The following is a 25,623-nucleotide window of genomic DNA, read 5'->3' as shown; positions in this document are numbered from 1 at the left end:
ACCCTCAGGTATGAGCTATAATTACAGTCTCAAGTCAGTGAGTTTTCAAGTGTTTGTTATGCAGCAAAAGCTAATGGAAATATCTACCCTGAAAAAGATCTTCTTGACCTTACTATTCTAACTTTTCTTTCTTGCACCCCCGAACTGCTGCAAAAAGTATTATTTTTTTTACCTCTGCTCTCTCACCACTTATTTTTGTTACCTGTACCACTTCTCTTAATTGATACCAAAAACCTCCTAATGGGCGCTCCTATAGCTTTGACTCTGTCCTGATCCACCTTGGCCTCTGTATAGCACCTGACACTGTAGATCACCTGACACCTCTGTTAAATTTCCCCCTCCCTGATTGTACTGCACTGGTCTCCACGTCTTTGATTATATTGTCTATGTTTATTCATTCCCCCAACAGTAACTATCATACATTTGACTCACACATCTTTATCTCCACCCCAAATCTCCTTTCAAGCTCTAGTTGAATTGGTTCTCAAACTATAGTTTGAGTGCATTAGACTCACCCAGAGGGCATACTAATATTCAGGTTATTAGGGCCCCACTGCTTGAGTTTCATATTCAGTAAGTCTGGAGCAGAGCCTGAGAATCTGCCTTATTAACAAGTTCTCAGGTGATACTGATGCATGACTTTGAGAACTGCTAGTTTTATATTTCCTACTACATAACAGTCTCCACCTGGTTACCCAAAGGTGCCTCAAACATTACATACAGGGTCAATTCGGTTTTTTGTTTGTTTTAATTATAAGCCCTGGGAACCAATTTGGGCTGGCCAAAACAAGAACCAAGAATATATCGGGGAGCTCACAGAATCAATGTGAAGGCAGGTGAACCATGCTCCAAATAAGGAAATCAGAAAACAGACTACTTGACAGTAGGAGCACTTCCTCTAAATCTGAAGAAGTACACAGTGTTTCTTGTGTCTTAGTCCCTCTGTTCAAGATTCAATTCCAAACAAGAGTCCCCTACCCATCCTTTAGTTGTACCAGGGCAGGGATAGAAAGGATTATAGCGGAAGTAGCTACCAAGGATTGCTCGTCTTTCATACTGTCTTTATTCAGGCCCTCACAATCAAGCGAGTGGATTACTACAACAACCTCTTAACTGGTTTTCTTGCCCCTAATCTAACCTCCAATTCATTCTCCACATCAACCTCAGTTATCTCTTTAAAACACATGTCATTTTCTTCTTTGCCTTGTCTGGTAGTGTTCCTGTCTTATCTTGTTTTAAGTAATAAATTGCTTTTCTTTATGTGCAAGTGGATGGGATACTTCTGCCTTAGCAGACTCATAAAATGGAAAAGTAGTTTTAAAAGGTAGGAAATACATTTCGTTGTTAAATGAGGACCTAACTCCTTAGTATCCAGGCAAGGGTCAGAAGTGGTCCCAAAACAGAGACCCTTCTAGGAGCCTTTAAAAGATCAACGCCTCACCAGATTGAAAACCCCCTCATGACATGGACTAGTCCTCATTGCATGACCAGCACCTAGCTTATAGCAGGCACTTAATGAGATGAATACAGTCTTCATCTCTGGGCCCTCCCTACTTCAGATTACTGTATTAGTCTCCTGACTTCCTGGTCTGCAATCTCTGCCTGCCTATCTCCTCACTACCAACTCCTTCCTGTATACCACTGTTAATCAAGCCAGTTATCATTTCCTGCTCGAAACCTTCTGACTTCCAGCTATGTTTGCCAATTCTAACCTTCTTTGTACTCAAAGCCTTCCATTATAATCTGGTTCCAACCAGTTTCTCTAAACTTTCTTTCATTTCTACTTATACTGTCCACTACTCTAGATGAATATTTTTTAAACACAATTTACTTTTTCTGTTCCTGTTTGCTTAGTTCTACTTTTTGGGATGCCTTTCTCCCATGGTGTTTATCCTACCCTACCTTCAAAGTCTGTTAACTTAACCTGTCAGTATTCTCAATCTTTTTAAATCCATGACCCACCACCCCAGGTTCATTTGGTCGTGTCCCCTGGAACCCCCTATCCCTCATTCCCTGGTTAGAAAGTTTTCTATTTGAAGCTTTTGTTAATTGATGTCTTATGTGTATACATACTTCCTAAGAGTTGAACACATACTATCTTAAATTATCACTATATACTTTTGTCTATTTGTCCTACCCAATTTTAAGAGCTTTCTATCACTAATTAATCTTCTATATTCCTCCAGAAACTACTCTGGTGGTTTACACATAGTAGTGATGAATGAAATCTGTTGAGCAGATGAATAAATGGATGTTTAGATTATGGGCTAGTATTTGGGGCTGGTCTTGAGGCAGCAGCCAGTGGCTATGCTAGGAATTCCAGAACTGCTAGAATCAAGGGGTATAAATCCTGGCAGCTTGGAAGTAGGTGAGTCTAAACCAAAGATGATCAGATTGAGCACAGAGTCAAGTGCCAACAAGCCAAAAGTAAGCATCAAGTAAAAAGATCCGAAGGTCAAACCTGACTTGAAGGGTAGAGCAAAGGGTTTTGGAATCAGGCAAAGACACAGTAGAAGCAACAATAGTTTAATATTAGGTTGATGGGGATGTGGAAAAGTGGACTTCTTTTAGGGGCTTGTGCAGAGGATTTATGGAATTAAAATGAGTGGTTTATTAGCAAAATGGAGTTGCCTAGGAGTCAGAAGTTGAGTTGGCAGCCATTTATCATTTCTAGCAAAGAAATACATGGAAACAAATTTATAATAGCAAATATGGTGAAATATAAATAGACCTGCTTTGAGAGTATTTCATCTGAGCTTCATTTTCTTGCTTCTGCCCTGTCATTTTAATTTGTTTCACACATTTGCATAAGTTCACATCCAAGTTCTAATGCATTTTTGATCCCTCCATATTATAGGTAAAGAAAAATATGTTATAAGAGATGTAATATCATAGTACCCAATACCAAACACAAAAACTCACAATGTTTTTGCTGTATATTTTAGACTTTTAAAGTATCAGTCAATAAAGCTACAATAAGAATGCTGTACCTAATAACAACTGATTTTTTTTTTTCCTACACTAACTGTTCATAGACTGGAAAAGTCTAAGAATATTTTACAAAGGTTTAAAAAATAAAATGTAAGACAAAAAAAATCCTATTTATAAAAAATGCATATTTTACTATTGAGAATTCTAAAAAGTTTAATTCCTACACCTACCTTTCCCTGTAAAGAATTTGTTTGCTTTCAGTCTGTGAGGCTGGATCGAAGAGCTCTCTGCCACACACAGTGTTTCCTTGTACTAATTAGCAGCAAGCATTGTGGCAAAGACTAATGTCCACGTGAAAAGCACAGCAAAATTCACTTTAAATCCTACTGTAAATGTGCAATAGTCCTTTGCATGAATTATAAAATTAATTTTGTTATTTTGAATTAAACAATGAATAAAGTACACTTTTCAAGCCTATTTTATTCTTCCTGATAAACTCCCATATTAGTTCCTTGATAAGTTAATATATTTTGGCAGGCAACATAGAAGAATAGTAAAATCACTTATCCAGGAGCTAGGTGACCTTGATCCTACCAATTATATGGGGTCTTAGGCAGGTCATTTATTCTTTCTAAGTCTCACTATCCTCATCATAAAATACAAAGACTTGAATTACTTCAGTGGTTCTTGCAAGGAAGACTGCATTGGGATTGCCTGTGGACATTTTATTTTGACTTGGTAGATGTGAGAAGGGAGGGCCTCGGTAACTGGAGCTTTACAACACTTCATAAGTGATTCTGATGCGTAAGATTGGTTAAAAACCAATGGTCTAAATAATTTCTTGACTCGTTTGCAATTCTAAAAGTCTACTTTTTACCTCCAATCAATGGAATTTTAATAGCTCCTAGCTTTCATCATTAGTCTCTTCTTGTAATGAATAAATGTATTTTAAGAAATAGAGAAGCTGCCTCTAAATTATGAATAATAGCTTACAGTTACTGAGTGCTTACCAGTTCTAAGGTATTAACTCATTTACTATATGGAATTCAATCTTCACAACAACATTGTGAGGTTGGTACTAGTATTATTGTCTATGTATCACAGATGGGAAAACTGAGGTATACAGACTAATTTCCCCAAAGTTACAGAGCAGGTAAGTATAGAAACTGGGTCATAGAGCCTGCATTCTTAACCAGTATGCCACGGCCATTCAGTAAGTGACCTATACCTGCAAAGAGTACCCACCACTGTTCCCTACCCAAGTAGCACTGTTTTCTCTGTCACTTGCAGAAAAAAGAGGGGTCTGTTTTTAGAAAATTTGTGGGATCAGAAATGATGGGAGGGGGAAGCTGGGAAAGGCAAGAATGAAATGACTCGAGGGAGCTGAGCCTAAGGCCCTTGACCTAGAGATTACTTAGATTCACAAAAGCCTTGCTTTCTAGGGTAATCATCTGCAGGAGTGATTTTCCTTCAGTTATTACTTCATCCCATAATGTTTAAAACATGTCCTTTTGGACTGGTCAAATATTATTTAAAAAAAAAAAAACATTAGAAATTCACCTTATTGGGTGAACTAGACCCAAAACTATAAAGTTAAAACAGGAAAGGGGCGCTGGGGTGGCTCAGTCGGTTGGGCGTCTGGCTTCGGCTCAGGTCACCATCTTGCGGTCTGTGGGTTTGAGCCACGCGTTGGGCTCTGTGCTGACAGCTCAGAGCCTGGAGCCTGCTTTGGACTCTGTGTCTCCTCTCTCTGCCCCTCCCCTGCTCACACTCTCTGTCTCTCCCTCAAAAATGAATAAACATTAAAAAATTTTTTTTAAAAAAACAGGAAAGTAAGCACAAAAGCTAGGATAGAGAGTCAGGGAGAAGGTAATGACAATTGAAATTATCCAGTCTGTTACTAATTTGGGGTATATAAAAGAGAATTTATGACAACTGTACTTTGACATATGGAGTAGAGTCTAGTGCATTATAAGGATAACCTTCCTTTCCCAACATCATGAACACAGTGACCTAACTGGTCTGTGGTCCTGGATGTGCAGTGTTAAAGGCCAATCTGCACAGTCAAGCTATTTCTTCCTAACTGGGTGCATGCACTTAGCAATCTGGGTGAAGGCACCCAGTTAGAGCTGGTGTTTTGCCAGGTCAGTGACAGCAGGGCAAGCAGGGCAAAGGAGATGTGGTTTTTGGCAACAGAGGCAATTTAAACTAGAATGCAGCAAAAAAAATCAAAGGGAGTGAAGGAAGAAGGCTGATAGGGAGAAAAAAGTGGTCTCACGTCAGAGAAATCTGAGAAGGACAAAAGGCTGAGGTAGAGAGAGGAAGAACACTGGAGACATCAGGGAACTGAGAATGATGTACTGGGAGGAACTGAGTGAGAGAGCTGGGATGAGTGTTGTGGCCAGAGAATGTGAAGTCTGCGTTTATGGAGTTAGAGGGGAAACAGACTGGGTGTATGACAAGATCTAGCGTGTGGCAACAGAAATGAGGGACTGAACATCACTGGAGATGAGATGTCAAGGAACTTCAAGACTGGTATTCTGGCTTTTTCGGTGATGCATTCACTCAGGACGAGGGTAGTAGTTAAGGGAAACAGGAAGACTGTAAGCCATGTGTCAGACTTTAATAATTTAAGTCTTGAAAGACTTTGGATATGCTTAGTATAGGGGACTGGATATTCTAGAAAGGGGATCATTCCCCCCTTATCTATGAGTTTTCAGTCTAAAAACAGTTGATACTACTGCAGAAGCAAGCAGCAGCTTAAGAAAAATAAGTAATGTTTTCCTTCATTCTTAGAACTAATCTTTGCTCCACTTTTCAGACTTGGTAAGAATCTGTGTTTCACATTTTCATCCTAGGGCTAGCTTAGTATTTTGCTAAAACTGAATAGAGAATGAAATTAACCTGCTAATTCAGGCAAGAAAAATCTCCGTTCCCTGTTCTCATAAGTTTGTGAAAATAAAGTTTAAAAAATAAATTACAACTCAGTTGCCCCAGTCCTGATTTGAAAACATCTGGTGAGGGGCGCCTGGGTGGCTCAGTCGGTTAAGCGTCCGACTTCAGCTCAGGTCATGATCTCACAGTCCGTGGGTTCGAGCCCCGCATCGGGCTCTGTGCTGACAGCTCAGAGCCTGGAGCCTGCTTCCGATTCTGTGTCTCCCTCTCTCTCTGCCCCTCCCCCGTTCACGCTCTGTCTCTCTCTGTCTCAAAAATAAATAAACATTAAAAAAAAAAAAAAGAAAACATCTGGTGAGATCACTGGGTATAGCTTCCCACCACTTTTTTAAGTGTAAAAAACACACGTACAAAGGTTTCTTATAATCTTGAAAGAACAGGGTGGCATGCTATTTACTGACAGGTTGACCTTTACACAAAGAACCTTCACCTTCAACAAGCTGAAATTACTCTTACTGATGCCTTCAGAATATCATTGCCTCAGAATGAAGCATGTTTTGTCCAAGCCATACAGAAGTGTCTAGATAGACACCATTTGGTCACCAAATGGTGCAACGCAGAGGGTAGGGGCAAATTATTTCTACAGTACCAACCATATGTCTGATGCTGTGCAAAGAATAAAAAAGGAAATGTCAAATATGATTCCTAATACCAAGAAGCTTACAATTTATTGGTCAATTACATAATACTTGAGCCCAGACCCATGTCTTACATTTTTGTAATTACTCACGGCATCTAACATAGGAATTTATATATATCAGTAAGAAGTGAATAACAAAATAACAATACAAAAAGTTTAGAATTAAGTAATAAAACACACGTTTAACATAGGTGAGAAAAGAGAGAGAACACTTGAGCTAGTGTCATTGTAATCTGTGAGAAATCTTGTTCCTATTCTATTTTGAGCAGGTACTGACACAGGAAGGTCCCTGTTCCTACTCACTGAAATCTTTAGGGAAGAAAAGAATCAGGTCAGCTTTTCCTACAGGTTGAAATTGAAGGTCAGGTTTATCCTGCGCTAGGGCATCAAGAGGGGCTGTGTCCTTACCGGCATCTTTTCCCAGTTAGCCAAGGAAACTGGCCTTGAGCAATAGCTCTTTTAAATATATAAAACTATTGGCCAACCTGTTATTGAAATCCTTTCCCTCTTGGATTCTTTGATTTTACATTGTTAACCTTTCATTCATTTATCAAAAAATTATTGAGCACCTACTATATACCAGCAATGTATTCCTATCTTTGTTACTTCTGATTCCTTTGCTACCTCTTTTCTACTCTATGACCCCTCCCCTCCACCTCTTGTTCAGCTCTCAGCTCTATTCTTTCTCTCTGTATCCCATCCTTCAAAAGGTGAAGTTTGCTGAGGTTCACGTAGCCTTTAGGCTGACATCTACCAACCAACATATCCTACACATACAGATGGAAGAGGAGGTTCGAGTGTCTCCAAGGTCTTAAATTTCCTGCTACTGGTATGCTTCATTGGTCGTTCCTTCTCAGTCTTTCCTACTGGCAATGCTTCCTCTAGAGAGTATTAGTTTTTGAAAATTTGTCAACACTCTGAATCTGTCTTTGCCCTCTATACTTTATCCTTACACAATTTCATCTCCCTCTCCCTATCACTCTCCAAGCTTAAGAATGAATTTCTTTCTATTCTTGTTCTTTCTATACTTTGGGTCTTCATTGAGTCTGTTGCCCCTGCTTTATCCAGGTAGTTCCTCTTTCTTAAATCTTAAGTCCTATTCCTTAAGGAAGTCTTTGTTCTTCTCCCTCAACTAGGTTACACAGCTCTGCCATGTGACTTTATTGCACCCTGTCCTTTTCTTTTGAAGTATTCATCATCTCATATGATCTGTGTAGTGGTTGTCTTGTCCAACAGACCAGGAGTAAACAATAGCCTATGCATCAAATCCAGCCCCACTGCATGTTTTATTGGAACACTCTTATGTATTGTTGACGATTGCTTTTGCATTTCAAAGGCAGAGTGGTTGTGAGAGAGGCTATATAGCCTGAAAGCCCCAAATATTTATTATCTGGGCCTTTACAGGAAAAGTTTGCCAAATGCTGCATTAGACTATAAGGACCATGAAGACTAAAATCATGCCCGTTGTTCTCATTTCTATATTCCCAGCACCTAGAATAATGCCTGACACATCAGTATTTCTGGACTAACTGTATTTCAGTCTCGAGCTTTAACCCATCTTGTCAGTGATCAGAATGAGATCACATTAATCAGCCTGTGTTTATAACAGCATTATAATCACTGCTTATCCAGATAATGATTGTAGTATTGTAGTCTAAGGGAAATTAAGTAATATGCAAATGAATAGATTATTACAACCAGAGATAAGTGCTATGGAAAAAAGGAACACTGTACAATTAGAATATATAACAGAAAACCATAATCAAATATAAAGTTTGGGAAGACTTCCTGGAAGAAGTGGCCTTTGACTTGAAATCTAAAGAGTGAACTAAGTGGGCAAGAAGAGGTAGACAGAAGGAACATGGTATGTACAAGGAATTGGTGCTCATGTCAAATAATACACTATAAAGTAAGTTCCTTGAGAAGTTAAGGGTAGGGTTCAAAATGGAGCAAACGCTCAGTGGGACATTTATTATAATGTAAAACCTGAAACACTGTTGTTGGCCAACAGTGGCAAAATGGTGAACTATCAAATGTCCATAGCCCAGTATATTCTGTATCCATTAAAACAATGGATATGAAGAATTTTAATGTATGGAAAATGATTTTACTATAATGCAAAGTTAAAAAAACTGGGACATTGTTTCAGCTAGGTAATATATTCATAGAAAAATTTTCTAGAAGAAAAATGGACTAAAATGTTAATTATAACTGCCTCCAAGTGGGAATGAGTATCCTATATTTTCTTTATGGTTTTCCTATTTTTTATTGAGAAAATAAATAAAAGCGTTGATCTTCATGCACACATCTGAGGATAGTCTTTCCTGAACCCTGGAATGAGGATGTAAAATGACAATCAAAACCCAGGAGAGTTCACTGTCAATAAAGATTATTAGTGGAAGTTTTCTTGGAATATGATTTAAACTGTAGGTATAAAAGTGCAATAGGGACATTAGGACCAGGAAAAACTACCCTGAGATATGGTGCTGTATATAGACACCTTGCTTCTGGGATTCTGTATCTTGACTAGTTAAATTGGGAACTTAATCTAACCTTACTCTATGTGTGTTTGGTCTCTTCCTGCCTAGCCATAATCCATCAGAAATGCTCAGTTTCAATTCTGGATACATAATTTAAATGAGGGTCCTGGAGAGCTCATGCATCAGTTCTAATACTACTCTATTCTGAAGGCTTCTTTTATTTTTTGTTCTGCAAATATCATCTTTAATTTATAGGCTCATTGGTCTCTCCCTTAAAACTATTACTGCTAATTTATGGAAGTGGGTGAGTTGAGAGTTGTTTTTAAAAAGTTTTGCTTCTTCCTGTAACTGAAATAAAAAGAACAGAAATTCTCACCACAATGATTAATTTGACTTCCCTCAAGTTAAAAATAATAATAAAACTCCATTCTTCTGGTTAAAATATATTTTATTAATCATTCAAGCAATACATATTTATGTGCCTATCTTATACCCAGGCAGGCACTATGAATCCTTTGGGGAAACCTGCATGAAGTCTTTTGATAGTGCGTAGTTATAGCAATTGCCTCCAGAGTTTGCCATACAGGGCTTCCAAATCCCTTTTGGGAGGGGGATGAGTTTCTTTTCCATCATGATTTCCTACAGGCAACAGAGTGGATGAAGGGCTTAGTAAAAACTTCCTTTAGACTAGACTAGATCAAACTTGGCTCTACTGACATTTGGGGTCAGATAATTCCCTGTTATGGGGGCTGTCCTATGCATGATAAGATATTTAGCTGCATCCTTGGATGCTTACCTACAGGATACTGGTAGCAATCTTTCTGGTATGATAATCAAAAAGGTGTCCAGACATTTTACCAAATGTCCTCTGGGGGTGGGGAGGACTTTCACTGAATTTACTGGAAAACAAACAAAAGCAACCAAACAAATTGGAAGAAAGAGAATACAAATTTTGCCAGATCACTATGCCCTTCTGGTTGTTCCCTAGATTAGAGGTGAATGGAAAGACACTGACAAGACAGGCTGTTGTACAACAGAAAGGATTGGCATTTAAACACTATTCAGAAGATTCTCTGCAGTAAGGAGTAAAAGTAATAGATCTGGAGTTAGAAGACTTGGGTTCTCAATAAATAGCTTCATTTCTTTGGGACTCAGTTTCCTGATCTGTAAAATGGAGGTGGAGGGGGAAGGCAGTAAGAAGAATCGTAAAAAAGATCTTTTAACTAAAAAAGAAAAATTATGTTCATTTATTTTATTTTTTAACATTTATTTATTTTTGAGACAGAGACAGAGCATGAAAGGGGGAGGGGCAGAGAGAGAGGGAGACACAGAATGGGAAGCAGGCTCCAGGCTCCGAGCCATCAGCCCAGAGCCCGACACGGGCCTCGAACTCACGGACCGCGAGATCGTGACCTGAGCTGAAGTCAGACGCTTAACCGACTGAGCCACCCAGGCGCCCCTGTTTATTTATTTTTTGAGAGAGAGAGAGAGAGAGCGCAAGCTGGGAGGGGCAGAGAGAGGGGTGGGGGAGAGAGAGAAACCCCAAGCAGGCTCTGCACTGTCTATGCAGAGCCCGATGTGGGGCTCAAACCCACAAACCGTGAGATCATGACCTGAGCTGAAACCAAGTCGGATGCTCAACTGACTGAGCCACCCAGGCACCCCAGATCTTTTAATTTTTTAATTCCATTAATGTTGAAGACTTATTCTAGCCACTATACATGTATATGAAAGATAAAAAGGGTCTCTTTCTTCAAGGAGATTATAGTCTTTTAGAATGACAAACAAATAACTACAGTAATCTAAGAGTCACAACAGAATCATGTACAAAAAGCAGTGGAAGCCTGGAAAGAACACCTAAATTTGCTTGCAGAAATGAGGGAGACCTTTACAAGGGAAGTGGCATTTTAACTAAAACTTGAAAGATGAATAAAAATTTTGACATGAGACAAGGGGGAAGACATTCCAGTTAGAAAGGCAAAAGCAGAGAAATCTGATGCTTTTTCTGGAAAAAAAAAAAAAAAAAGGTGTATTTAGGGAAATATAAGTATTCCAGTGGTGCTAAACGATATATGGAAAAGGTGAAATGACATATTCTGTAGATGATAGTTTAAAATTTATGTGATCTATGACCCTTGCAATACTATAGAAAATAATTTTGGAGAGGAATGAGCCAAGAGGCCAATCAAATGACCATTACAATAGTCCACCTAAAGATAGTGAAAGTCTACAGAAGGCCAATTATGTGGGTAGGAATGGAGAATATTCAGAGAGAGAATGGGCAAGATTTGTAGTCAGAATGTTGGAGGGATTATAGCTAAGACTTATTGAGCATTTTGGTAACCACTTTTTGTGTGTGTGCAATAGCTCATTTAATCCACATAATAAGCCTAATAAGTATTTGCTAAAAGTTAATTTGCCAAACGATCAGGTAGTTAAATTTATCAAATACTTGTTTTACAGAAAATTCACATTAAATTTATTGAACAAATGTATTCTTTGGTAAGATTACTTTTTAGTGCATTGGCTTTTGGTGAAATGATAACCTAAGATAATATACTATTATCCTCATTTTACTGAGGAGAAAACTGAGGTTCGGCATTAGCAAAGGTAAGACCAGGTCTATAGAGCTAGTGCTTTTAATCTCTACGTGGCTAATAATAGTATGGCGATAAAGGAAACAAATGATCTACGATATCCTGTTTCAGCTCTAATATGCTATGATTTTAATAATCTTTTTTTTTTAAGTTTATTTATTTTGAGGGGGGGAGGGGCAGAAAAAGAGGGAGAAAGAGAAACCCAAGCAGGCTCTGTGCTTGAGTTCCCAAACCGTGAGATTGTGACCTGAGCCTAAGTTGGATGCTTAACTGACTGAGCCACCCAGGTGCCCTATGATGTTAATATTCTTAAATCACAAACCAAAACTTAAAAAAAACATAGACATAATGAAACTAAGTTCAAAATCTATTAAGAGTACCATAGCTTCTTATGGAAACTTCCTTAATTTTTCTGGAGAGCATTTAAAATTTTTCTCCCTTCAGCCCATTGACGAAGATAATGACAGTAAGATGGTTTTACTTTTCTGTAGTTCTCTGCTCTTTTTCTTAACTATCAGACATTGCCATCTATCTGGAGTCAACTACCATCTATACCCATGTGACACATAAAAACCCACTGATCACCTTTAAACTGTCATCCCAAATATCTGTTTCATCACCAATACAGATGGTGTTATTTTTCTAACAATCGGAAGAAGGTCACCATAATTCTGTTCTCTCAGATATGAGACTTGTGAAATTTTAAAAACTCAACTTTGTATTTTTCCCTGCCTGAGAATCACTAGCAAAAACTGCACATGACCTTTCTTGGATCTGAAATGACCATGGTTCCCAGCTGCAGACAGTGGAGTGCACTCCAGTTCAGTGGAAAGCAGTAACTCCTATTTGGGCACATTTTCATTATACTAGCATGTAGTGCCCAGGGGCCAGGATGTTAAATATCCTGCACAATGTAGAATTGTTTCACCTAAAACATCAGGAGAGGGGGGGGGGGCCGCTTGAGAAACACTGAGCTCAGGGTCCACTTCATGGGCATGTAAACTGTGCAGTCCTACAGGGCACAGTGCTCGGTTTAGTGCTCTGCAGTCACCATTTTGAAGATCTTCATATTATGTTTGAACATCTATTTTATAAATGAAGTCCAGTGGTACAATGGATCACACACGCAAGCAGAGGAGCAGAGGAAGTGAGGCAATGTATGCCTCTTTTCTTCCTTGCCACCCCGTTTGCATATAGTCTTCATGGTGTCTCATAAACACAGGATTCTGATGGACCTAATGAGGTGTAGGAACTCAGAGAGTCACAAAGTGATTACAAGGCAAGCATATTACATCTATGGCTGATTTAGTGGACTCTTCCAAGAGGCTACACTTTCCATTTGAACCAGAACTTGCTTCAGATGCAAAAAGAAGGCAATGGCATCCTAAAAAATACACGTGACAAAAGAATCCTGTCATATCCTTTCTTACTAGTGCATATTACTTCCCTGTACTACTATTTACATTGAAAATGATGACACAGAAGGAAGGGGAGAGGTAGAACAACCCATGGTTCCCTTTCCTTTTAGTCCTCCCATATTCAGATTGGTAGGATGTATGCTTATCAAAAAGGGAAACAAAAACAGGTGAGTTGGTTTTGTGCAGCATTTACGCATTCTGATAAGCACAAAATGCATATACATGTAAAACTAGGATATGAATTGTGTACTTTTAATGATTTTGTGTATGAGTTAATTGGTTTTTATATTTGCATTTTAAATGGCATTGCACAAAATAAAGATGAATGGTAAAATTCATTCTAATAATTTAAAATTCTAATTTTCCTTTACTTAGAATGACATTAAAAAGCAAATAAAACACATCATTACAAGTCAAAAGACAGATGACAGAAGAAAGAAAAAGCTTTATATTTCAGTACATACAATGGTACTTTTTACCTGCTTTTTGAGCAAGGGGCCCCACATTTTTCATTTTGCTCTGGGCTCAGCAAATTATGTAGCTGACCATGACAGAGCTAGTTTAAGCAGAAAGGGATTAAATGATAGTACTTAGCTCACAGATCTCAGAGAGGACCAGAGAACCAGGCTTGGATAATACACAGCTAGCTAGAAACAACATTCAGGAAAAACCAAACCAGGAAGAACACTCATCCCACCTCACCAAGCTCTTCTAGTGGAAAGCTATCCAAACACCAACTGCCAGTCAGCACCTATGACTCTAAAAATGTGAGAGCCCTTCCTCAGCTACCCAGAAGAACCAGACATCTCCACTATGGCATTTGCCAGAAAATCCCATATCCCTGAATGCAGTTGTTCACCTTCACAAACATGTCTTGAATGGGTGCATCTGATTACTGGAAACTAGGTCACATGTACTGATATGCTGAAGCCAGCCAGCGATTGTTAGCATCTTGTCCAACTAACTCCACATTCAGTGAAGTCATTTTGGTAGCTTGGGAGTATTCACACCATGAAAACTGGTCAATGCAACAAATCAGAGTCCCCCCCCCCCCCCCCCGCCATTAGTAAACATTTACCAGCACACCATCATCTACAAGTGGCACTCTAGATTCAAGGGAGTCTACAAACTGTCGTTTTTAACTTGCTAGCTTCTAATGTACAAGCTAGACAGGGGCTGGATGAGTGCTGGGTAAGCCATTGTATAATACCTGCTGGAAGATTACAGCATCCATTGCCTTCTGCTCTAAATTGCTAGTAGGCAAATACTAATAGAGGTTGAACAGTTGTGGTACAGAAGGTTGGGCAGGCTTTTACTAAAAGCATGACATGATGAGTATATATCAGTGGACTATAAGAGATATATATCAACTGATATGACTAAAATACATTTCAAGATGCTAGACTATAAACTCTGTAAGAGCAGGGGCCATGTCTGTTTTGTCTTTCCCTATATCTTATATATCACCTGGCAAATAGAAGCCACTCAACAATAACAACAACAACAAAAATAACTTTAAGAATAGATAGAGTTCAATTTTGGCATTTCCCTTATTCTGTGCACATAAGACAATGCCATATGATTTTATTTACTCCTTTTAGATGAGTTAAACTTCTGGATGTCAACAGTTTACAATGATACTTTCATAGGTTATCTCATTTGCACCTATACCATCCCTGAGAAAACAGGAATTACTATCCATTTCATAGATGAGGAAACAAACTCCAAAAAATGAAGTGATCTTTCCAAACTCATTTAGCTAGTAAATGATTTAAAATTTTCATTTCCTAACTCAAAATTCCAGAACTCTTTCTTAAGTTAGGAGACTGTATTTATAAAACACATTTGATAATGATTAATTAGGGAAGTATTGTCAAGTTTTCAATTTGAGCATCAACTTAAACTCAGTTACATGCAATGGACAAAATATCCTGATTTCATGCCACAAATGTTTTTCTTCAAAGTGAACATTCTTCCCTTGGCACTTTAGAAGGATTAGAATTGTGGTTGCAATTATCTTTTCTTAAAGTCAAGGATGTTGATTCAAGAGGTAGGGGGAAATAAACCCTTTTCTAGAAATAGCTAATCCATGAATTCTATGCCTTTACTTTTTTCTAGCTAGGAATAGTATAACTTAAATGTTGTGATGTACTTGGATTAAAATATAGTACAGGGACTCTCAGTTTTATATTACTTTAGAATCATGAGTGGTGGGTGAGGAGGTTCCTAATACAGATTTCCAGGCCTCATCCTAAAAATGTGACTTTGTAAAGGCCAAAATATTAAATTCTAAAGAACACTCAAGAGCCCAGAATACCAAGAATGGTGCCTCTGACATTCAGGTTGTACAAGAGTATCTATTTTACCAGAAAATGCATTTTAGCATGGTAGTGCTATTTTTAAATCACTTCCATAGCCTCCTAAAATTTAAACCAATTTAAGAGATTTGCCTCTTAAAATTATTAGGTAATTTCCTGTATATTAGAAATCTTGCCACCTACGTTATTATAATCATGTTCCGAGGTTGAAAACTGCAGGTTAATTTACTGTCCTAATCAGTCTCAAATCTCTTTGAGTATAAATTCTTACTAGCATTATACGTCATGGAATTTATAGACAGCTTCTTACCAGTGATCTGTCCCTTTGAGCCTTTTGATTTCCTATTTGAAGAGACACAATGGTTCCAAACGAGGATCTCTTACACCACTTAAAATACATGGCAAACTACTAACCATTAAAATACACCAGTATAATACATAGAGTGGATGCATGATCTCTAATTAGGGTAGACTGAAAATGACTGTCAAAAGTCCTTTATTCAGTGCCATACTTCGAACTTGAAACCATGGTTTCTCTCTCCTGCTTAAACCGTTTTGATAAGGTTCACCTAAACCGTTCGGGATTTAAATGAAACTCTCGTTCCAGGGAGGAGAAAACTAAGGTTCCAAGAAACCAAATTATTTGTCCAAGGTCACACCCAGTATTAGTGACCAAGTCAGACAAAAACCCATCGATTCCAATATAATGGCCAACCCAACTCCTTCTGTTAGTACCTTTTTTTTTTTTTTCGATTTCACAACTGCACCCCATCTCCCAACCTCTTTTTGGATAAAGTTGTTTTGTTTAACAGTCCTTCCCCACCCCACCCCCGTTTGCTTTTATGCCTTTGGATGATAAAACCTCCCATAATCAGTTAGTGAATAACACTGGGTGTCCATATCTAACGCGATGACTTTCACGGGCCTTTTTCTTTGGCCGAATATTTCTCTGAAAGGCTCTTAATCCTGGATTCCGCCGGGGGAGGGAGAAGGGAAGGGAGGTCACCCAGTGCTGACAAGTCCGTACATGTACAACGCGCGCGCGGGACGCAGCCTGCGGGGCCGAAGAAGAAACCGAGAAAGGATATATTAGGGCGGAAGGGCAGAGGCGGAAGAAGAACACCGTGGTGGGAAACCCCTGTGCACGGGATCTGCCAACCCCTGGCAAAGCTGAGCAGAGCCGAGCGTGAACAAACCCTTTTAGGCAGCCAGGCGCAGACACTGCAGCACAACGGAAAGGGAGGGGGTGCGGCGGCTCGAGCCGCACGATCGGGAGGGAGCGTCCGGGCGGCCCTTTTATAGGCCGAAGCCCGCGCTCGCGCGCCCCCGCCCCTCGCGCCGCCCCCGGGCCACGCGCGGAGCCGCGGCGTTACCTGAGAAGGGCCGGCTGCGTCCGCGCCCGGCCCCGCCCGTTCCGCCGCCCGCCCTCCCGCGAGGCCGCGGCGGCACGAGATCTGCGCCTCGCCTCCCTCCTCCCGCGGGCGGGTTTTCTTACCTTGTGAAAAGCCGTCTCCACGGCTGCCCCCGCCTCCTTCGCAGGATGTGAAATGGCGGTCGGCGAGGGGAGCGCGAGCACCGCAGCTCCGGCCAATCCCGCCTAGCCACCAAAACGGCCCCGAACACTGGCGGCCCCCTCCCGCAAGCCCCTACGAGCCCATCCATGACATCGGCGCTCCGCCGCCCCCCCTGCTGCCCCCGCCCAGGTGGCCGTGCCCACCGGCCGAGTCATCGATTCCCCGCGCCAGGCGCTAGTCCCGCTTTCCACCGGCCTCCTCCCTCGCTGCGAGCCTGGGGGCGGGGGAGAAAACACCTTCTCGGCCCCCGCCTGGGTGTCCCGCTCGGGCGCCCGCCCTGCTCCCTCCCTTTCCCGCCGCGTCCCCTCCCCCAACTACTCACCGCCCTCCCTTCGCCACACACACAACCCCATCTCCCCTCCCCCAGTGGTTGCGTCCGTGACATCATCATCATGGCAACAAGAGCTGCAGCCTGGGACCGAGGAGCCCGTGTGATTCCCGGCGGCGGCGGCAGTGGCGGCAGCACCAGCACCGACGATAGCGCCAGGGCTTCTCTCCTGTTGCCCCTCGCCAGGTGCTCCTGAGGAGGCGGCGGCAGCAGTGCCAACACCGCCCGGCCCGCCGCCGCTGCTCCCGGTGTCTGTTGTGAGGGGAGGGGGCCGAGCCGAGGAGGGGAGGGGGCGCCGCCGCCGCCGCTGCTGTGGGGCCGTCGCTGCGGAAGAAGCCGCCGCCGCCGCTGCTGCTGCCGCTGCCAGATCGCTCGTGAAGAGAAGGCGGTGGCGGCGGCGGCGAACATGTTTTCAGTGAGGATAGTGACTGCCGACTACTACATGGCCAGCCCGCTGCAGGGGCTGGATATCTGCCAATCCCCCCTCACCCAGGCCCCTGTCAAGAAGGTGCCCGTGGTGCGAGTCTTCGGAGCGACCCCGGCAGGTAAGCGGGCGCGGGGCGCGGGCGGGAGCCAGCGGGGCGCCCGGGCTGCCCTCCCCGCCGCGCACACGCGCGCACACCGCCGGCTCTCGGTGCATCGCTGCCGCCTCTTCCCTCCCCTCCGCCCTCCTCGCCTTTCCCCCGGTGCGTGACAAGAGGCGCAGAAATGTGGGTCCGCGCGAGCGCTGCGCCCCCTCCTCCCCCGGCGGGGAGGCGGCGGGCGCTGAGTGCCGAGTGTTTACACTGCGTGCGGCGGCCGGGGGCCGGATCCGCACTCCCGGTCTCGGGCAGGGGGGAGCGAGCGCCGGCGAACAGCGCTCTGGCCCTGCAGGATGGGCCAGGTGGCCGCGCCATGTCCTCCGTGAACGGGTTCACAGGGCTGCGCTCAGAGGTCGGCCGCTGGTGGGACTGCAGACAGCCCCCTGCGTCTCCCAAGTGCCCTTTCTGGAAATGGCTTTAAGAGGAGTGAGGAAGTGTCAGCTCTCTGTGGTCTGCCTCTCCTCCTCGCTTCTCGCCTGCGCTCTCCTCTGCCCCTTCCGGAGGTGCCGTGGGCTGAAGAGTGGCGCCTGGGGCCAAATAATCTTTCTCATTGAAGTGACCATGTGGTTCTGCTGTGAGTGCAGGTCGTGACTCCTTAGAGTTTAAGCCTCAGAGTCTGGGGACAGGGCAATATCCTCAGGTGCAATGCTTTGACGGAAACGTGGATCCATGGAAGTAGGAAATGTGTGTTTGTTGCCCAACGTAAAATATCCCAGTCAGTAGCGTGAATTTCTTATGAACCACAGCTGAACTCAGCAACACAAACATTTAGAAATGCTCTATGCTGAGTTGCAGTATTGCGTTTTAAATGCACGTATCTTTAAAACGAAAACTGTTTTTGATGAACGAGTGGGGTGGGGAGACAGCAGTGACAGAATCTGCATTCTCAAAAGCTCTTGGGGACTTAAGATAATATAAATAAGTACTGGCCAAATTTACAAGGTTTTAAATTGTTTTGGTTTTCTACATGCTTTGAACTGTCTGCATGAAATAACGGAGCTGCCTCCTAGAAAGGGATGCACTTACCTCTAGCGATGTATTATTGCCCTATGGGATTTTAGAAGGCATTTCCCACTTGATGCTTCTTGCCCTAATCACCATTCCTCTTATTACTACTGTTTCTGTGGACTACCCAGATAATAACACTTTCCCAAACACAAGCACTCATTTTCAAGCAGTTATCTTTTACTGTGAATTCTCTTTGTTAAAAATTTCAGCGGTGTTAGTGAGATTTGACAGAGCATTCCTTTTTAAAAATAACGAAAACGAGTTTGATGATAGGGACCCTTGTAAGATGGGGAATTTGAGTGCTGTTAATTTGTTGAAAGGAGAACACCTGAAATTTTGGAGGCTGGAAAATAGAGGCAGTAGAGTTCTGAAGGATAGATTTTCTGCCCTTTTATGTGTTTATCGGTGCTGTCTTTGTTTCTAATTGGAATTTCAGTGTAATATACTATTTGTTCTCACTTCAGGTACAGAGAAATAAGAAGGTAGTGACGTTGATATAGCTCTGTTTAGCCAGATTTCCAAATCGTAAAGTGACACGTTAATAGGATATACTGTGGCATCTCTGTGTATTAAAGTTTGTATGGTTTAGATTACTTTTCTACAGATAGTTTTTTTGTTTTTTTGTTTTTTTCCCCCCTACACAAGTCATTAAATATGTATCCCTGAGTGATTTTCAAGCTGTTTTATAGAAAACTTTTGTTTGTGGAAATGGGTGAAGATCTACTGTGATCTAGCAGTAATTCTATAATGTGAGAAAACATTCTTCAAGAAATCATGATGATGAGGTACTTTTGTGTTTCTTAATATAAAAAAAAAATAGACACAGGGACTATTCTGTGATAAATATGTATTTCTTCCCTCCTGGACATCTTACAATTGATTACCAGCTCCCTTAAAAAAAAAAAAAAAACTTTTAAAAAATATACTTTGAAATGTATAATGTAAATGAATATGAAATACTTTTTTGTACATACATTGAAAGATAAGAAACTTAATACAAAGGAACTGAAACTTTTAAAGGTGTATCAAATTGAGTTTGCTGTAAATATAGTTCAGTTACAAACAAAACTTTTGTGTTTCTTCAACAGGTGAAAAATTTGAAGTCACTGGCAAACATTTAGAGTTTATAGCTTTCAGAAATTAAGCCAGCATTTTTAACATATTAGAAACTCCCAGTAAAATGAGTATTAATCATAAACAAAAAGTGTACAATATCTGCTTCCAAATTCTCTCCCCAAAGAAAACTAGTCCAGTGTTCCTAGTAAAATAAATTTGAAAATAATTAACATAAAAGGTCAGTCTGGCTTAGTAATAAAAGTCTGAGTGCTAGAATTTTTAATGAAGACCGTTTTATCGTTTGAAAGTATAAACTATGTTTATATGTTTATGAATTATATAAATTAATGAAAAATAGTAACACATGATAAATCTATGTTATATAAAGTACCAGAAACTTAAGTCTTTCATATATAATAGGTAATTTTGGAAGTCCTTAATTCTTTATCTTGGTTTGGAGAAAAGCTGTTTTTAAACTGAGTTTACTTTTTATAAATGAGTCCTGAAAAGTAGAATTTTCTCCCAAATAATGAGGCCATTTCATATTTGTATTATAAATTCTGAACTGATTGATTGTTCACATATTTACTAGTTCAGTTTTTCTATTGCATAAAAGGTGTTTTTCTGCTTTAGAAAACAGTCCAGTTGACTTCTGATTGTCGTGCGTTTTGAGGGCATATCTTGAGTAATTTAAGAAATAAATTAACTATCTTAGGTTTAAAAGCTCTTGTATCTTGTGTTGCTGAAATTTGAAAAGGTATTTAAAAAAAAAGTGGCATAGTCAAATTTGAATGGTAAATCCTGACTGATTTAATCCCTGAGGATGTTGATTCCTGAGAGAATCACTTAAATTTTCATGTGAGTGATGGAATTATTTTTACAAAAACCAAAAAACCTGCTTTTCTTCACTCATTGAAAAAATGTCTTGAGCACTGTTTTGATGTCACAGTGTATTGAGCAATGTTAACAACGTTTTGGTAATATGTTTTAATGGAGAGAAGCAAGGTTATAAATAACTAAAGTACAGGGCAGTGTTTTTTCACTTGGATTTGAATACGGGTGTAACTGCTCTGGGAATTCACTTCAAATGAAATCCTAAGGCTTCATTGTGAGGACCTGACTCAGGTGGATCTGAGTTTCCATATCCCAACTCTTGCTTAGTTGCTTGACATAACTCCATGTTGAGCTTGAAAGCTCTCAGTTTTCTCAGCACCAAGTTAAACAGAATTATCCTCTCAAAAAGCTTCCCTGCTGAGATGCAGAGTAGGAGTAAATAGAAGATTGTGAGTGAGATGTTCACATAGCAAGTAATTAAACAAAGTAGGCCAAACAGACTATAGAGGGAGCTGCTTGTCTTTAAGATTACTGTACAGAACTCTGCCACCCCCCCCCCCCCCAGTCTTCCTCCAGATAATGAAAATTTTAGTAGATTGTTCTGGATGCTAGCTGTTAAACATGAAATCAAGTTCTTCAACATAAGAAATTGGTTATTCTGAAATGCTATATATAAGTTTATGTCATTGCTTAATACCTTCACTTTTTTTGTGAAGTGGCAGATCAAGTTTGAGATGAGTACTGTTTTGAAAACTATAGCATTTATCGACAACTCAAATTACAGGTAATTTCTCTAATAGTCTTGTTTGTTCACAGCCTTTAAAAATTTTTTTTTCACTTAAACCATCTAAAAAAATTTAAGATCACATAATGCCGATTTGGTATAATTATTAGAAAGGTTTTTTTCAGGAGCACTGCTGAGATTTAGTGATTTTCCACAAACAAAATTAGTCACTCTATTTAAGTAGGCATTTGAAGCCCTGAGTACCAAAGTTTATTAGCTTTAAAATCACAATCAGTAAATTAGAGGCTAAAGCAGGGAGGTCCCTCTTAAATCTGGACACAGTAGAATCTGGTAATACTCGGTTCATTCAGTGAACACTTAATGAGAATTTACTATGTATATTGAACTATTTTTGGTGTGGTCATTTTAAACAACTTTTATCCTTTAGACTCTCACAATATAGTAGAAATGATAGACATGTAAGCATAAGTCAAATGTAGTTTGATTATGACAGATGTGTATAAGAAAGCAAGGACTCAAAGGAGAACATGTTAGTGACCAACTAGCAGGCAAAAAGGGGAGTCAGGGAAGGCTTCATGAAGGAAGTATGGATTAAGTCATTTTAAAGGAATTTCAAAAGAATTTTAAAATTCTGATAGAGGAACAGATAAAAGGTAATTCACGAATGAGTAAACTGCTCTTGGCAGGGCAGCTTGGCAATGCATATCATAATCCTTGAAATGTTGTTTTTTGACCCAATAATTCTAGCTTTAGGGATTTTAATCTATGAATGTAAATCTTTTGGCAAAATCTGATTATCTTTTGAATCCATCTACTTCTTTTCATTATCCATCACCACCTTAGTCTAAACTACTAGCATTTTTGGATGCATTTACAACAGTAGCCTCCTAATCTTGGCCTACACCCAGTCCACTCTGTTCCCTTCTAATCTGTTTTCTACACTGTAATCAGAGGGATCTTTTCGAAATGCAAACCTGATTATATCACCCTACTACTTGATATGCTTCAGTAGCTTTCCATTGCATTTAGGGTAAGGACAAAGCTACATGTCTTATGTGGTGGCGTCTACATGTCTTACAAGGTCTTGCATAGTCTGGCCCCTACCTTTCTATCCAGCCATGGCTTGAGCCATGTTCTTCTTGCCTTGCTCTTTGTGTTCCAGCCATATTGGCCTTATTTCAGTCCCTTATTCTTGCCATGCTCCCTTCCACAATGAGGCCTTTGTACCTGCTGTTCCCTCTGCCTAGAATGTTTTTCCTTTTCCTTCACCTAAACTCTGATTTACCTTTCCTCAGGGAAGCCTTCCCTATCATAGACTCTCAGAATTCCATAAACTCTCCTTCATAACACTTGCTATAGTTGTAATTTTATATATGTTGGAGATTAATGTCTGTTTTCCCCAGTAACCTCCATAAATGCTGGTAATGTGTTCATTTTTTGCACACTGTTATACAATCAGTACTTACCACAGTGCTTGAAACTCAAGAATTTTTGCAAGAATTAATCAATAGATGATAGTTATCACAGGGCACAACCTCAAATATTCAACAATTGGGAAATGGTTATATAAATTGGGCACATTCATATAGTAGAACTTATGTCATTAAAATGATATTTTAGAAGAATATAGAGTAATATGGGACAATGCTGTTAGTATATTATGTGAAAAAAATCAGCTTGCCAAATAGTCATTTATTAAAATCCAGAAAAAAATACACCAAAATATAAAGGTTGGTTATCTCTGGGAGATGTGTTTTGAATTTTTTAGATTGTCTACAGAGACTATGTATTGATTTTATAATTTGGGAAAAAAACTATGTACAAACTTAAGGAAAAACTGGCTTTTTAGGTATGGTACATAAATATAGCAAGAAAGACTTGAAGTTCATATTGGGCTCCAAAAAAAGTATCAACCACAATGTATGATTGATTGCATAATGATAGTATGGAACTTTATTCTATAAATTCAGTTTAGGAACTGCAAAATGATTCTTACATTAAAATAGCCAACAAATTCTGGCTTTTTAATTTTACCATTTATATGTAAATTGATTTTAATTTTAAAATGTTTTGAAAAGTAATGCAGTTTTGGCACATGGCAGCAGTGAAACAGAGTGGAGGCCAGAAACTGACTTAAACATAAATAAGAACTTACAGTATCAAAATGTATGCTACCCTTACCTATTAGTATGGAAAAGAGTTATTTAATAAACAGTGTTGAGATAGCCAGTTAATCATCTAGAAAAATAGAAAGTTGGCTTCCAGGTGAGACAGAAGATTTAAATGTGAAAACGAAACAAAACAACATAGGATAATTATTTGTAATGTAATCTAGGCATGGCGAAGACCTTTCAAAGTATAAAACAGAACTGAAGCCAGATTGCTCACTTTTACAACATAAATGAAATTCTATACAGAGAAAAAAAATCATAAAGTTAAAGAGAAACAGATTAGTAATGACTTATTTGTATACTTTTCACAAAGGAGTCCTTTCCTCTTGATACATAAACAGCTTCTAGAAAATAACTCAGTAGAAAAAATGAGCAAAGAGAATTCATATGAAAAGATGTGCAATTTTATTTATAAAGAAGATATAAGTTAAAACTACAACATATTATTTATCACCTATCAAATTAGGAATAATTGATTACATAATATAACTTGGGGAGGTTGAGAGGAAGGGGAAATGGGCATTCGCATATTGCTGGTGGGGATATAAAATGTTCATTTTCTATGGAAAGCAATATGGAAATCATTTTAATACAAGTATATTTTGATTTAGCAATTTCATTTAAGTATTTCATCCTCAAATATTTTACATATGTGTTAAATGAACATATAAAAATATTTGTGGCATTGTTTGTCATTGCAAAAAATTGGAAACAACTTACACATAAGTCAGTAGGGGAGTGGTTAAGTAAATAATGGTGTATCTTTTCAATGGAATACTAGGCAGCCTTTAATGTAATGAGGCAATAGTATGTATTCGGCTATGGTGCCATGTCTAAGTTATATTAAGAGGAAAAAAAGCAAGACAGGAGACTCCATGTTTAGTATGTTGCTATTTGTGTGGTTTAAAAAAAATATATATATATATATAAAATATAGGGGTGTGTGTGTGTATGTGTCTGTGTGTGTGTCAAAGGATACATGAGAATTTGGTAACAGTGGTTGTCTGCAGTGAGGGGAACTGGTAGTCTAGAGGACAACGGTGGGAGACTGTAATTTTGGAATATTTTTTACCATGTGCATGTAATACCTCTTCAATTTTAGTTTTTTAAATTATGTTGTGTTTCCAGGAATTGGTAACGAAGAACAAAAACAAAAGTCTAATAGTTTTAAACAGTTATCAGATGATTACTCCAATACTGTTTAATTTTAGATTTTGCTAGAGGTCTTCTAATCCAGTGCTTCCCATTGATGTTATGTGGCTCACTGGAGGGTGGCCCTAGTGGAGTGGGATCTGAAGGAAGACTGTGGGGTTCCTTTGAGCAGATAACACGATGAGCAACAACCCGCAGTTACTGCTCCTTTTGATATTTTCAACGCATTAGAGGAGGTGCTTTATTATTTGGAATCTACTTCAGCTAACTACAGAGTATGCAACTGCCTCTTGTGGAGAAGGGATCATGGAGCTACTATTGGAGTTTATATTCCCGGTGCCTGATGAGCATGTCACACAGCACAAGATGTAGTCCGCTGTCAATGAGAGCAGAGGGTAGCAGGGATGTTGGTTGCCCTGGGAAGCCCAGCTCTAGGCCTGAATTTCTTTCTGTATTCACCTGTATTGGATTTCCTAGTCATGTGTATCTGATGTGTCATTTAGCTTGCTGCAAGATGACTGCTAATAGTGCATGTATGTTCTGCAAAAATAAACACCATTGTTATTTTGAAATATTGTTCCTGATGTGAAAAAGGTTGGATTTGAAATTAATTCATATTACTACAAACCTCATTTAAATTTTAATTTTCTTCTATAATCATGTAAAGGAAATGTGATAATTTTTTCACAAAATACCGTGTTGATGCCTCCAAATGCTCTTCTGTTGGTCTGTGTGCCGAACAAATATTATTTACAATGTGAAAAAGATTGGGAAACACAGTTCTGGTCAAATCTTCTCATTTTATATAAAGAAAACTGGAATCTAGGTAGGTAAG

At 39.7% G+C, this 25,623-nt stretch overlaps 1 protein-coding gene and 1 long non-coding RNA gene across 4 annotated transcripts in view; one reads left to right on the top strand and one right to left on the bottom strand.

Moving 5' to 3' along the window:
- Nucleotides 1-14,552: 14,552 nt before the first annotated feature.
- Nucleotides 14,553-16,627, bottom strand: LOC121029910 (uncharacterized). The gene is made up of 2 exons (XR_005789968.1): nucleotides 16,536-16,627; nucleotides 14,553-16,393 (listed from the first exon to the last, which is right to left on the bottom strand). It is a non-coding gene; the product is annotated as an uncharacterized LOC121029910 (long non-coding RNA).
- Nucleotides 16,628-17,625: 998 nt separating this feature from the next.
- Nucleotides 17,626-25,623, top strand: part of REV3L (REV3 like, DNA directed polymerase zeta catalytic subunit) — a 175,268-nt gene continuing 167,270 nt past the window's right edge. For all 3 annotated transcript variants that reach the window (XR_005789962.1, XM_040474393.1, XM_040474395.1), the window contains exon 1: nucleotides 17,626-17,786. Coding sequence is in view for 2 of the 3 variants with exons in the window: in XM_040474393.1 (XP_040330327.1) it covers nucleotides 17,648-17,786 (139 nt within the window). In the remaining variant the exon portion in view is untranslated. The remainder of the gene's footprint in view (nucleotides 17,787-25,623) is intronic.

This window comes from Herpailurus yagouaroundi, unplaced genomic scaffold (assembly GCF_014898765.1).
Source record: "Herpailurus yagouaroundi ecotype Mexico unplaced genomic scaffold, PumYag 139, whole genome shotgun sequence".
NCBI lineage: Eukaryota > Metazoa > Chordata > Mammalia > Carnivora > Felidae > Herpailurus > Herpailurus yagouaroundi.
The sequence above is the reverse complement of the archived record's forward strand: the minus strand, read 5'-3'. Positions and strand labels throughout refer to the sequence as shown.